A 14,815-nucleotide genomic window follows, 5' to 3' on the forward strand; every position below is an offset into this window, starting at 1 on the left:
TAAGCAGAGGAGGAATCAGCAAAGAAACTAAAAGAGAAGACATTGCATCAAGGTGCTAGAATATATATTTACCTAAATCTCTTAACTCTTAGAATAGTAATGCTCATTTCTGAATCCATATAGAGAAATAAAGTGTATAATAAAAATAGTTTTCTACTCATGATTTGGCTTTATTCCAAAAAGGACTAATTGAGTTTCAAATGTGCCCTATTATAAAAAGATTTCTTCTACTTCCAGAGAAATCTGTTGGAGAAATAGAATTTGACCCTATTAAATAGAGAAAAATGAACAGAGTATCAGAAAAGAAAGTTGTAATATTACCATACCAGAATTTGTAAAACAAAAAAATGCTTTGTTGTACACTTACCGGATGGAATTAGTATATTAATTCATTGAAATAATCATTACAATCAAGAACTATTATAGTCTCTTAGGAACAAATCCCTCTGTTTTTAGCCCTTCCTTGTGTCTTTTGTTGTTATTGTGGTGCTCACCATATGAGCATCTTCTACTCATAGGTGAGTAAAAACTTCCATTAATGGAAACATATGCTATTATTAAAAAGGAGCAAAGTGACCATTATATAACTTCATGTAAAAATTTATTGCCTTTTTCAAAATTCATTTTCCAAGGTAGAGTAACTTTAGTGATCCTAAAGGATTTTTAAAAGCCATTTTAGACATTTATTTAGGAATGAAATTATCACTCATATTCACTCTCCTTTGAGGTTCTTGAGGACCCTTTATGTGAGTGAATTATAGGATCACTTCAGTGGTTGTGTGACCTACTTTTAATTTAGTGGTCTTCATTTCATTGATCACATGCAGATTTTCAAGAAACTCAGTGAATAAGTGGTCAAATGGTCAATTTGCTGTGTAGTATTTTTAACCTATGAGGTTCTACATTAAAGATGACTTTTTAAAAGTCATCTGAATTAACATATTATCAGGGGACTATTTTATTGTGAATAATATTTTTGTCAAAGACAAGAAAAAGTAGCCAATGATACATACCTTTGAATAGAGAAAATTTGCAGGTGAGAATACCACTCTGAGATCTTCCTATCTGTTGATGGCTAACCTGTTAAAATTTAACCAATTTCAAAGTTAGAGAGGGAGCATAGTCGACACAAGACTGTCCTCACTTCTGGCACCAGTTGTAAGTTCAAGGTATTACCAAGGTCACCCTCTGGTTCAGTGATGCACTAGAAGCACTCACAGAACTCAGTGAGAGGTTTTTATACTCATGGTGCCAGTGTATCACAGCAGAAGAGAACAGATTAAAGCCAGCCAAGGGAAGAAGCACATTGGGCAGAGTCCAAGAAAAGTACCACACATGGAGCTTCCTTATTCCTTTCCCCATGGAGTAATAGACAACATAGATTTCCTGGCATCAGTATATTATGACACACATGGAGTATTGCCAGCCAGGGAAGCTCACTTAAGTCTTGTCCAGAGTGTTTGTAGGAGCTCATTCATGTACTATCCACATGACTGACGTTTAATCTGCAACCTCTGCATAGATGAACAGATACTACATGGCTCAAATCCCCATGATAAGTCACGCTGTCACACTGTTGGGTGGCTAGGGCTCACGTGCAGACAAAGACCTCCCATTAGACCTCGATATCACTTCCTAGTAGCCAATGGCAAAAGCCAGCCCTCTTTTTTGGGTAAGGTTAATTCTTTCAGAGAGTAAAAGCTGATGAGGCCAAACTGAAACAAACATTTACAAAACTATAAAGGCTGTGGCAGATGAAATGGCTCCTTGTCCATAGGATTAAGTTAAAACATCTTCATTTAAGATTACCTTTTCATTTTCTAGATTCCACTCAATTTGCCCTCTTATGAATTCCCTTCTGTAGATAAGTAGTCTTATCTTCTGGGCATGCCAGGCGCTTTCCCACTCTAGAGCCTCATTCACACCACACTTGTCTGTGTATTCTTTTAAGATCTTTCCATTTTGTTGAGCCTATCCTGTCCACAGTGCTCAGTCCCCATCTCTTATGGAAGGCTGTTGTCAACACTTGAACCCATCACAATCTTTACTGAATTCCTGTAGCTTACATTACCCATATTATTTATTTGCCTGTTGGCATACATTTCCTTCCATTGCTATTTACATGTGTACTTTTTTTAAAGATATCATTGATATACAATCTTATGAAGATTTCACGTGAGCTACATTGTGGTTACTACATCACCCATATTGAGTCCCCCTCCTGACCCCATTGCAGTCACTGTCTATCAGTGTTTTAATATGCTAGAGAGTCACTACTTGTCTTTTCTGTGCTATACTGTCTTCCCTTTGACTCCCCTACATTATGTGTAGTAATTGTAATGCCCCTTACTCCCCTTCTCCATCCCTTCCCACCCACTCTCCTAACTCCCTTTCCTTTGGTAACCACTAATCCCTTCTTGGAGTCTGTGAGTCTGCTGCTGTTTTGTTCCTTCAGTTTTACTTTGTTGTTATCCTCCACAAATGAGTGAAATCATTGGTACTTGTATTTCTCTGCCTGGCTTATTTCACTGAGCATAATACCCTCTAGCTCCATCCATGATGTTACAAATGGTACAATTTGTTTTCTTCTTACAGCTGACTAATACTCCATTTTGAATATATACCAGATCTTTATCCATTCACCTACTGATGGACACTTAGGTTGCTTCCATTCTTGGCTATTGTAAATAGTGCTGTGATAAACATAGGGGTGCATATGTCTTTTTTAATCTGGGATCTTGTTTTCTTTGAGTAAATTCCCAAGAGTGGAATTCCTGGGTCAAATGGTGTTTCTGTATTTAGTTTTTTGAGGAATCTCCATATTACTTTCCACAGTGGTTAAACTAATTTACATTCCCACCAGCAGTGTAGGAGGGTTCCCCTTTCTCTGTGCCCTTGCCAGCATTTGCTACTCTTTGTCTTTTGGATATTGGCCATCCTAACTGGTGTGAGGTGATATCTCATTGTGGTTTTAATTTACATTTCCCTGATGATTAGTGATGTGGATCATCTTTTCATGTGCCTGTTGGCCATCTACATTTCTTCTTTGGAGAAGTGTCGGTTCATTTCCTTTGCCCATTTTGAATCAGGTTATTTGCTTTTTTGGTGTTGAGGCATGTGAGTTCTTTATATATTTTGGACGTTAACCCCTTATTGGATAGGTCGTTTACAAATATATTTTCCCACACTGTAGGATGCCTTTTTGTTCTGCTGATGGTGTCCTTTGCTGTACAGAAGCTTTTTAGTTTGACGTAGTCCCATTTGTTCATTTTTGTTTATATTTCCCTTGCTTGAGGAGACGTATTCAGGAAAAAATCACTCATATTTATATTCAAGAGATTCTTGCCTATGTTTTCTTTTAAGAGTTTTATGGTTTCATGACTTACATTCAGGTCTTTCCATTTCAAGTTTAGTTTTGTGTATGGAGTTAGTCAGTAATCCATTTTAATTCTCTTACATGTAGCTGCCCAGTTTTGTCAACACCAGTTGTTGAAGAGGCTGTCCTTTCCCCATTGTATATCCATGGCTCCTTTATATGCTTGGCTTTATGTTTGGACTCTCTATTCTGTTACATTGATTTATGGGTTTGTTCTTGTGCCAGTACCAAATTGTCTTGATTACTATGGCTTTGTAGTAGAGTTTGAAGTTGGGGAAAATAATCTCCCCCAGATTTATTTTTCCCTCTCAGGATTGCTTTGTATATTTGGGGTCTTTTGTGGTTCCATATGAATTTTAGAACTCTTTGTTCTAGTTAGTCGAAGAATCCCATTGGTATTTTGATAGGAATTGCATTGAATCTGTATATTGCTTGAGGCAGCTGGCCATTTTGACAATTTTAATTCTTCCTATCCATGAGCATGGGATGTGTTTCCATTTATTAGTGTCTTCTTTAATTTCTCTCCAGAGTGTCTTGTAGTTTTCAGGGTATAGGTCTTTCACCTCCTTGGTTAGGTTTATTCCTAGGTATTTTATTCTTTTTGATGCAATTGTGAATGGAATTGTTTTCCTGATTTCTCTTTCTGCTAGTTCATAGTGAGTATATAGGAATGCAACAGATTTCTGTGTATCAATTTTGTATCCTGCAACTTTGCTAAATTCACTTATTAGTTCTATTAGTTTTGGAGTGGATTCTTTAAGGTTTCTTTATGTACAATATCATGTCATCTGCACACAGTAACAGCTTTACTTCTGCCTTTTATTTATTTGTGTTGTCTGATTGCCATGGCTAGGTCCTCCAGTACTATGTTGAATAAAATTGGGGAGAGTGGGCATCTTTGTCTTGTTTCTGATCTTAGAGGAAAAGCTTTCAGTTTTTCTCTGTTAAGCATGATGTTCGTTGTGGGTTTGTCATATGTGGCCTTTATTATATTGAGATACTTGCCCTCTGTACCCAATTTTTTGAGGGTTTTCATCATAAGTGAATGTTGAATTTTTGTCAAATGATTTTTCAGCGTATATTGAGAAGGTCATGAGGTTTTTGTCCTTCTTCTTGTTGATATGGTGTATGATATTGATGGATTTTCAAATATTGTACCATCCTTGCATCCCTGGAATAAATCCCACTTGATCATGGTGGATGATCTCTTTGATGTATTTTTGAATTTGGTTTGCTTATATATTGTTGAGTATTTTTACATCTATGTTCATCAGAGATATTGGTCTATAGTTTTCTTTTTGTAGTGTCTTTGACTGGTTTTGGTATTAGAGTGATGCCTGCCTCATAGAATGAGTTTGGAAGTATTACTTCCTCTTGTACTTTTTGGAATACTTTAAGAAGGATGGGTTTTAGCTCTTATATAAATATTTGGTATAATTCAGCTGTGCGCTGTCTGGTCCTTGGTTTTTGTTTTTTGGGTAATTTGATTACCAATTTCATTGGTAATTTCAATTTCATTGATAGTAATTGGTCTGTTCAGATTATCTGTTTCTTCCTGTGTTGATCTTGGAAGGTTGTATTTTCTAGGAAGTTGTCCATTTCTTCTTGGTTGTCCAGTTTATTGGCATTTAATTTTTCATAGCATTTTCCAATAATTATATTTCTGTGGTATCTGTTGTTACTATTCTTCATTTCTGAGTTTGTTTATTTGTGTATCTTTCTTTTTTTTCTTGATAAGTCTGGCTAGGGTGTTGTCTGTTTTACTTATTTTCTCAGGCAACCAGCACTTTGTTTGATTAATTTATTCTATTGTTTTATTTTTCTCTATATTATTTATTTCTCCTCTGATCTTTATTATGTCCCTCCTTCTACTTACTTGGATTTCATTTGTTCTTTTCCTGCTTTCTTTGTCAGTTTACACCATTTATTTGGGATTGATCATGTTTCTTGAGTTAGGCCTGTATTGCTATGTACTTCCCTCTTAGAATGGCTTTTGTGGCATTCCATAAATATTGGACTATTATATTTTTGTTCTCATTTTTTCCCATGGATTGCTTGATTTCTCTTTTAATTTGGTCATAGATCCATTGATTATTTAGAAGCATGTTGTTTAACCTCCATGTGTTTGTAGGTATTTTTTTTTCTTTGTTTAATTTATTTCTAGTTTCATACCATTGTGGTTTGAGAAGTTGCTTGATACAGTTTCAACCCTTTTGAATTCATTGAGGCTCTTTCTGTGTCCTAGAGTGTGCTCTATTCTGGGGAACATTCCATGTACACTTGAGAAGAAGTGCTTTTGGTGGAGTGTTCTGTAGATGTCTGTTAAATCAATTTGATCTAATGTATTGTTCAGTGCCTTGGTTTCCTTATTTATTTTTTGTCTAGTTGATCGATTGATGTGAGTGGTGTGTTTAAAGTCCCTTACAATGAATGTGTTGAAATGTATTTCCCCCTTTAATTCTGTTACTGTTTACAGATTTTGGTGCACCTATGTTGGTTGCATAGATATTTTAATGGTTATATTCTTTTGTTGGACTGATCCCTTTATCATTATGTAATGTCCTTCTTTGTCTCATTACTTTCTTTGTTTTGAAATCTGTTTTGTTTGATATAAGTATGGCTAATCCTGCTCTTTTCTCCCTGTTACTTGCATGCAAGATCTTCTTCCATCCCTTTACTTTTAGCCTGTGTATGTCTTTGGTATGAAATGAGTCTCCTGTAGGAAGCATATAGATGGGTCTTTTTTTTTTTTCCTCTGTTCTGCCAATCTTTTGATTGGTGCATTCAGTCCATTTACATTTAAGGTAATTATTGGTAGGTATGTACTCACTGTCATTTTATTAATTGTTTTCTGTTTGTTTTTATAGCTCTTCTCTATTCCTTTCTTCCTCTCTTATACTCCCCTCCTGTTATTTGGTGGTTTTCTTTAGTGTTGTGTTTGGATTTCTCTCTTTTAATTTTTTGTGTATCTATTATAGGCTTTAGGTTTGTGGGTACCAAGGTTCAAGGATAGCTTCCTGACTATATAACACTCTATAGTAAGTTCTGATTGCTTTATTTCAAACACAGTGTAAAAGTACTTTTTTCTTTTATGTCCTGCACAGTTTATGTATTAGATATCATAATCAAAACTATTTAGCCTTAGGAGCATTTCCATCTACAGAAGTCCCTTTAACAAACATATCCTGTAATGCTGGTTCTGTTGTTACAAATTCTTTGAGCCTTCGTTTGCCTGGAAGTTTTTTAATCCCTGTTTCACATTTAAATGATAATTTTGCTGATAGATGATTCTTGGTTGAAGGTCCTTCTGTTTCATTACCTTAAATATTTAATGCCACTCTCTTCTGGCCTGTAAAGTTTCTACTGAGAAGTCTGTTAATAGCCTGATGGTGTTTCCCTTAGTAAAATTTTTTCTCTCTCTGGCTGCATTCAATATACTCTCCTTATCCTTAATCTTTGCCATTTTAATTATTATACTTCTTGGTGTTGTCCCTGGTATTCCTTTTGTTAGGGCCTCTCTGTGATTCCATGACCTGCATGTCTATTTCCTTTCTCAGATTGGGAAGTTTTCAACAATTATTTCCTCAAAGAGACTCTCTATCCCTTTGTCTCTGTCTCTACTCCTACTCGTACCTCTATTATGTGAATTTTATTTCATTTGGATTGGTCACACAACTTTCTTATCATTCTTTCATTCCCAGAGATTCTTTTTTCTCTCTGCTCTTCAGCTTCATTGTCGTCCAGTTCTCTAATTTCCATCTCACTGATTGTCCCCTCTATTTGCAGCAATCTATTATTCATTCCCTCCATTTTATGTTTCATTTCAGTCACTGTATTCTTCAGCTCTTGTGTCTCTTTGTTGAAGTCCTCCCTGAGATCTTTAATACATCTCTGCATATCAGTGAACATATTTATGACCTTTACTTTGAAATCTTTATCAAGAAGATGGGTGGTCTGTGTTTTATTTTGCCCTCTTTCTGGTGTCTTAGCCTATAGTTTTGTTGGGAATATATTCTTCTGCCTCCTCATTTTGTTGGGGTTTCTTTGTTTCCTCCTTTGTATTAGGTAGACCTGCTGTGCTTCCTGGTCTAGAGAGTAATGACTTTATGATGAAGCCATCTTGTTGTGCCCAGAAGATCAGGACTCTTTCCTTCCTAGTGCCTGCTTCTCCTTTGCTGTGGAGCCCCATTTGCTGTAGGTTGGCAATGGGTGAAGTCGCTTTTCTGTCTCTCTGCTGGTAAAGGGTTATCGTAGGGTGCTGAGGCCAGTGGTTTGCGTCAGCCAGGCCTATGTGATTAGAGCAGTGGTTTGCTGGGATTGTTGTGGGTGGGGCTACTCTCTGCCTGCCCACATTGATGGTGGGGCTGCTGGATTAATGGGATGGGCATGAGGTTTCAGGGTGAGTTGCACAGTAGCCTGGTGCATGGGCTTGCCATGGTGGCAATCATCTGGTTGTGCAGTCCTGGGTGCTCTGCAGTGGTGGTGAGCCACACAGTGGGTGTGGCACACTCATGGGGTGTGCAGCAGCAGAGGCAGATAACTTGCTGGATGGTGTGCAGGTTAGTGGCGGTAGCAAGTTGGGTGGTGGGAAGCCCCACCAGTGTGGAGGTGGAGAGTCCCGTGGGTTCCCCCTTGCAGCCATGAAGTGAACAGCACCCTGCTTGGGCACCCATGGGGAGGAATCTCTTGGAACTGGCTCCTCTAGGTGCCTCCCCAGTTAGGCTGAAACAGGGCGGGGAAAGCTGGGAGAGTCTCCCTGTGCCTGCCAGGCAGCAAAGTTATATTTTGCTGGCGGAGTGGGCTGGCACATCTGCCGCTTGCAGGAAGATGCCTCGGGCTTAACTGCCTGTGAGGGGCATGGAACACCTGAGAGTGGTCAACCTGCTGGGCCGAGGGGTGGCTGGGAAGATATCATCCACCGGAACTTTTCTCATGTAGAGACAGCCCCATCTAGCCCTTGCCCCTCTGACTCCCCTCCCACTGCTGGCAAATCTTTCCAAGTGCTTCCTCTGTTTTGGGTCTCGGCAGGACCAGCGGAGTGTGGCTGGTGTCTCAGCTTCCCAGAATGTTCCAGCTGTCCCTGGTGTCTAGTCCCACTAATCACCAGAATCCCATGCAGTGTGGACTCATGTTCCCAGAGCAGATGTCCAGGGCCAGGTTTGCAGAGTTTCTGGGTTCCTGTCCCCTCCCCTCTCTGTTCTTCCTTCCGCCTGTGGGCTGCGGTGGTAGACAGGCTGGATCCTTTCCTGGTGGTGGCTCTGCCACTTTACCTGTTTCTGTGTGGCCTTCTCTTCTTCCCCAGGTATAGGTGATGTGTTCTGCAGTTTTGTTTGTTTGCAGGTTTAGTTGTATTTGCTTCCTTTGTGTGTGTGTGGGAGTGATTTCCATCTTTCCTTTCTGCTCCACTGTCTTGAGGCTCCCCTCACAATGGGGAATGCTTCATTCTATTCAACTATTTCTCTGCTCCAGGCCTAGCACTTTGCTCAGGACCAAGGTATCCATCATGAATACTGACTGGTCTTAAAGAGCCCTTCCTCCTCTCCTCTCTCTTCCTCCTGTTGTTAGTTCTCATTTTTGTTACTTTTCATGAAGAGATTTATTTGTAGATGAAGCCAGAATGTGGCTTATATTTTGACCTTTGTGTCAGGCTTTGATTCTGAGGCATTTGGCAGCATCTGTGTGCAATGACTGGAAAGCAGCTTGCTCACAATATGATTTAGTTGACATTATTTCTTTGCTTCCATATTACCCCACTTAGACTGAGACTTCCCCCCATATTCAAGGAATGAAGACTGGCAATGATCCATTCTTTCTGTGTTACTGTTTCAGATCATGATTTTAACAAAACGTTTGAAACTAGAATGCACTTTTACATTTTCTCCTTTCATCTCTGCCTCTTTGGATTTTTGGCAAACATCAAGGCAAATAAATCAGACCCACCACTGCAAACCCATCTGCTTTCAGGGACATGTAAACCGCCCAGTCTGTGAGATTTTTTTACCATAGATCTAGCTCCAACATAGAACTAAAGAGGATCCCTGTGGAGTAGGAATAGAAGGCACTTTCTAAGTTCAAAATTTTTTTAAGCTCTGAATCATTTATCTGCTGACTGTGGCTAGGCCTCATCTGCATTAGCATTTATAGTGACACTAACAAATTGGCATGATACTACAAAGCTGACATGATTTTGCAGTGGATGAAAAGTGAAAATGCATTTATACATTGGATTTGACAATAGGGATTAATAAGAACAGATGCTGTGTTGTTGTAAAAAATATAGCAAATTAAGTTACAGTCAAGGTGTTCATTTGTCAGAATATTACTTTTACACTTCATCTGGCACGAGAGTCACATGTGAAACAGATATCCACACTAAAATACCTTTCCAGTTGTTGATAGCCCAGAAATTGTCTCATAAAAAATAAAAGGCTAGGTTGTCCAAACCTAAATTCCTAATACTTGATACTTGAATGCTATATTCAGTTCTTTCTCATATCAAGTAAGTAAGTGATGATTCTCTTTGAATAGGAATTAAGAGGATTATGAACATGCCAGGGTACATACATTATGCTGGATACTCTTAATAACAGGCTGTAAATAAAATCCACTTAAAATGATCAGAAGTTAGTTGAACTACTTATCATACCTCTCAGAGTTGGCTTTAAACTGATCTTCAACAAGCTGAATTATATCCTTTGTTGGACCATGGATTTTATCACACTAGAGATGAATGTCTTTTTTGAAGATAAGTTTAGTCTTATAACTTAGTGGTTTGGAAATAAAGGAAAATTTTTGAATGGCAAACTAAATAGAAATTTAGTTTCTATGTGGTGGTAAGGTAAAGGGTGTGGGGTGGTAGGGGGACATAAAGCTCAACTTTTAAGACTTTATTCCAAACTCCTCACTACTACATCCTGTTTCCAGGCTGAGTTGGCTTTTTTTGTGCTGCTCAACCTGACCCCTCCTTAGGCAAGTGGAAGATGATCTCAAGGATGTTGCCTACTAGTCACATTCTTCATGGTGGTGATCCAGAAGGGGCACATGCAATAGTGGCAGTGACATTTGTCTTCTCCATAGCATTGATTTCAACCCTTCTGTGATTCTCAGAAGCTAACTTTCAAAGTAATGCTAGAAATGATAGATGCTCTGGCAGTTTAGCTTCTACTCTCCTCTGCCCTTTCTGTTTTCCTTCTGGGTATTTTTGGGTATATCTGGGGCCAGGATGTGTACTAGTTGATAAAAACATCACTTTATCCAAATAATTGTGCACTTTTGCTTTTATTCATGGATTAAAAGAAACAAGGATAACTTAAGATATGTAAGATACAGTGGTAAATTCAGAACAGCTGTTCATTATCTGGAAGCTCTAATAATAATTTTCATGATATCCAAAGAAAAACTGTGATTTATTTTATTTAAATTGTGCAAACACAGGAGGATGTTTAAATATGTATTTACCCAAAATTTTGAAGTTACATGTGGTTCTTAACAAAAAAATAATTATTATTTTCATTTCTTTAATGAATACTCAATTTATGGTAGGCTAAGCACTTTAAACACATTATGTTATTCTAAACAACATGAATTTGATATTGTCATTCCATTTTACAGATGAGGAAACTGAAGTTTAGTGAGATTAAATAACTTGTCTGAGACCCTATAGGTATTAAGTGGAGTAGCCAGAAATAGACAAACTGAATTTGTCCCCAAAGCCACTAACTACGTCACTATCATCCTGTACTGAGGCTCAGAAAGGGGCTGCATTGACTGGGAAATAAATCATGGGTTAAGCTGTAAATCTCTAGATATTGGTGAAAGAGCTGCCCATGAAGGGCTGACTTCTTCCCTCTTCTTATTCTTAAGCTAATTGACAGAATTTAAGGAGTCTCTGCTTATGGGGGCCATCTGGGAAAATGACCTTATGTCAGTTTTGGTTGTGCTATGAAGTGTTTACCCATATTAAAAAAATGTTTTCACATGAAACCTTTTAATTGCATATACTTAGATGATGATTTAGTTGGCCTGTGTATTGTCTTTCTCTCTTCATTTCTCTCTTCATTTTATTTCTTGTAAAAATTGACAACTGTATTGGAATAAGTCTAAAAAGAAGGGAATTAATATTGAAGAGAAAAATCATTTTATTCTCCTTTTATAGAGTATTAGGTTTAGGGACTCCCTGACTCAAATATTTGTTGAATGAATAAATGAGTGAATTTGGGGTAGGAGGTGTGGATTCCTGAAACATATACTGTTCCTACTGCCAATGCTATGGGTAATTGGGAAGTAGTTAACTTTAGCTTTCAGCTCAAAAGCAATGATTTTCTTTACTCAAGTACCCAATTTCATCTATTAAACACATACTATTGATAAGAGTTTAGTGGCCTTCACTTCTGTGAAAGAGATGGTGAACAATGTAGCAAGAAGCTTACTTAGTTCAGAAAGTGAAGTTCCAGAAATTATTCCCTTAGTGACCCAAGAGCAGTAGTATGTAGGAAGAAAACCCTAGAAATACATGTACAAAGAAAGTATTTAACAGTAATTCTAGGAAGGGAAAGCTTATTAAGTAAGGAAAAGTGTATGCTTTTTATTTTCAGTTGGGTTTTCCCCTTTATTTTTTATAATAAGGAGGATTCAAGTATGCATAGAAAAAATTGCTCAGTATTATGCAAAGTTACTTTCTAGAAATTTTTTGTCAATATCCCTTTCTCTGAGTCAGACTGTTGGTATCATTTAAATGCAGCATAATGCCAAATGAGTAGGCAGTTTCTAGGGAGTACAGTCCAATGATTTATCTCCCTTAACATCTTGAAAAGTGCAAGAAGAGTTATCCTATGAACCACTGCACCCATGTTTGCCCCTGAAATAGTTCACAGTAGTTCACACAGTAGTAACAGTTTCATAGGTCATCTTTCCAAATAGTTTCTAACTTGAGCTGTTACTGTGTGGAAAGGGAACCCTTTCTATTGGAAAAAACCTGGGTGGTGAAAACTTTCCTCTACCTGCTACTAGATCTCCTACTTAGACTCCATATCAAACCAGAGGACACATACATTTCATAATACTTCTCTTTATACATTTCCCGTGTATTTTACCTTGTTCTATACCCCCATTTCACCTCCAAATTTGCTATATCATTAAAAACTATGGTTACCTTGATAAATATAAATTTTCTATGTATCCTTTTACTTACGTTATAGTAAATTTTTTAAGTTCCATTTATATTTAGCTTTCGTGTTCCGTTCCTGTAAGCCATCAGAATTTCCTCTAGACTGATTTGTAATATATGTGGTATTTGTTAGCAAATTTGGAACTTTTCAGTTTGTGTCCTTTCTCTACATGATGTAAGATGTAATTGCCACCCAGCATGATATAGCAGCTGAAATGAAGAAGGCAGCAAGAAAAGGCACTGGCTTGGAGATAATCAGCTGCCGCTTCTTATATATTTCTTAGCTAGAGAGAGAAACGGAAATAGCATTCATTAAAGTAACTCATGTATTAAACATTTTTCTCCTTTCTCTGTTTTAACTGAGAGAGGGAGTTTGTTCAAATCTTTACGGAAGCAAGACATTAGACAATAGTTTTAATTTGCAGTAGTAGTCCTTTTTGATTCCTTAAATTCTATAGAATATTTTCATCATTCTGTTTTCTTACATTTAAATAGATAAGTAACATTAACAGGAATAAAATGAAATCGAATGATTAACCATCTTTTATAAGTCAAAGAATTTTACTCAATTTGAGCTTTTAGAACTTGAATCTCTTGGAAAAAAGTCCCTAGTTTATCTTTAAAGTATATGTCATCTTAATAGTTTTGGACTTTTTATTTTCTGGAGTGAGTTGGGTAGCCTGGCACAGGAAAAAAATTGGTATTATTTTTACTTGTTAAATTACTGTGGTCTGAGTTTTCACTTGTTAAAAATTCAGAAAGATAATATGGGGTATTGGGTAGATGTAGAGAAACACATACTCTACCATTATTGGGAGTATGTATTGGTACAACTCTGGAGGGAAAGCACCTTTATAAAAAATGGAAATGCATATATCCTTTGACCTAGCAATTCTACGTGTAGGAACCTATACTGGAACATTATGTATAAAAATGTTCTTAGTGATATTGTTTTGTAATGTAAATAGAAAAATGCAAAAATATCATTAGTAGGAGAATATCAAATAACGATATATCCATCTGCACCTCATTCTTTTTAATAATAGCTGTTCTTAAAGAGAATGAAGTGCATTTGCATGTATTGATAGGAATATTGAAAAAATTCTTCTATCATGTGAAAGGAGCAGATAATTTGCATCTATTTGTGTTTCAAAAAGCAAAAGATGGAGAGATGTGTATTCAACCTCCGTCTCGTGCCTCTCCCTCACAGAGACATACATTCACACATCTCTAGGTAGATGAATGGAAGGGTACAAAAGAACCTAGTGATAGTTTTTACCTCTGGTGAGTGGGACTGTGGGTCTGGGATGGTAGGCAGGGTTTTGGGGGAAGGGGCAGTACTTTTTTTGTGCCATTTGGATTTTTTTTTTAAATATGTGTTTATCTTATTTTTCATAATTAAAACAATTTAAAAAAATTAACGACCAGGTTTTTTTTTTTTTTCTTTCTCAGGACTCAGCCCAGGAGAGTGTTATTACTCGAGATATCCATCGTACATTTCCTGCACATGATTACTTTAAAGATACTGGAGGAGATGGCCAGGAATCGCTTTACAAGATCTGCAAAGTAGGGCTCTCCACCTTGTTTTTTCTAACTTATTTTACAGGGATGTTTTCTGGGAACCATCTTGAATACTTTTAGATCTTTTTTATCTGTATTCATTTCTTATTTGCACTATGCCATGTTTTCTGTGTACACTTACACCACCGGGTCCTCAGTACTGTGTCCTAGAGGGGACATTTTGGCTGTGTGTTATGTACCTCCTTGTGAGGGAAGAGGCACCGTGTGGCCTCAGGTTGGCTCTGCTACTCACAAACGGACAAGGAGCACAAGGTCCTCTTAGGCTGGTGCAGTGAAGGCTCAGAGGAGTTCCAGTGACTCTGCCTTTCTGACAGGATAATGTGGCAGTTGTCTCAGTTTTTGACCATAGGCAACAATAAGAAACAGTACTGTGGTGCCTGATTTTGAATATTGGTCAGTTCTCTGATATTGTTCATATACTCTGAATCTTTGTGCAGTTTTGATGTCCCATTTTGAATTATTTTTTTTCCCATTTAGTAGGCCTGGAAGAAAACTATTTCCTGATTTTCAGTAAATATGCTCTGCTTGGATACATACATTCTGTCTCTTGTGGAGAATAGTTATCAGATTAACTTCTCAAGGTTACATCAGAAATGCAGAATGACTTTTTAAATCATGATATATAGTCAACTCATACTGTAAGTGTTGAGACCAAAACTCAAAGTTACAAAGTCCATTAAGCAAAGTTTTAC

The 14,815-nt window shown here is 37.4% G+C and overlaps 1 protein-coding gene across 5 annotated transcripts in view; it reads left to right on the forward strand.

Moving 5' to 3' along the window:
• RABGAP1L (RAB GTPase activating protein 1 like) overlaps nt 1-14,815 on the forward strand; it is a 685,104-nt gene that overhangs the window by 352,385 nt on the left and 317,904 nt on the right. For all 5 annotated transcript variants that reach the window (XM_073216782.1, XM_073216783.1, XM_037013728.2 and 2 more), the window contains one exon: nt 13,995-14,108. In XM_073216782.1, the coding sequence (XP_073072883.1) occupies nt 13,995-14,108 (114 nt within the window). The remainder of the gene's footprint in view (nt 1-13,994; nt 14,109-14,815) is intronic.

The sequence above is a fragment of the Manis javanica genome, chromosome 11 (assembly GCF_040802235.1).
Source record: "Manis javanica isolate MJ-LG chromosome 11, MJ_LKY, whole genome shotgun sequence".
Lineage (NCBI taxonomy): Eukaryota > Metazoa > Chordata > Mammalia > Pholidota > Manidae > Manis > Manis javanica.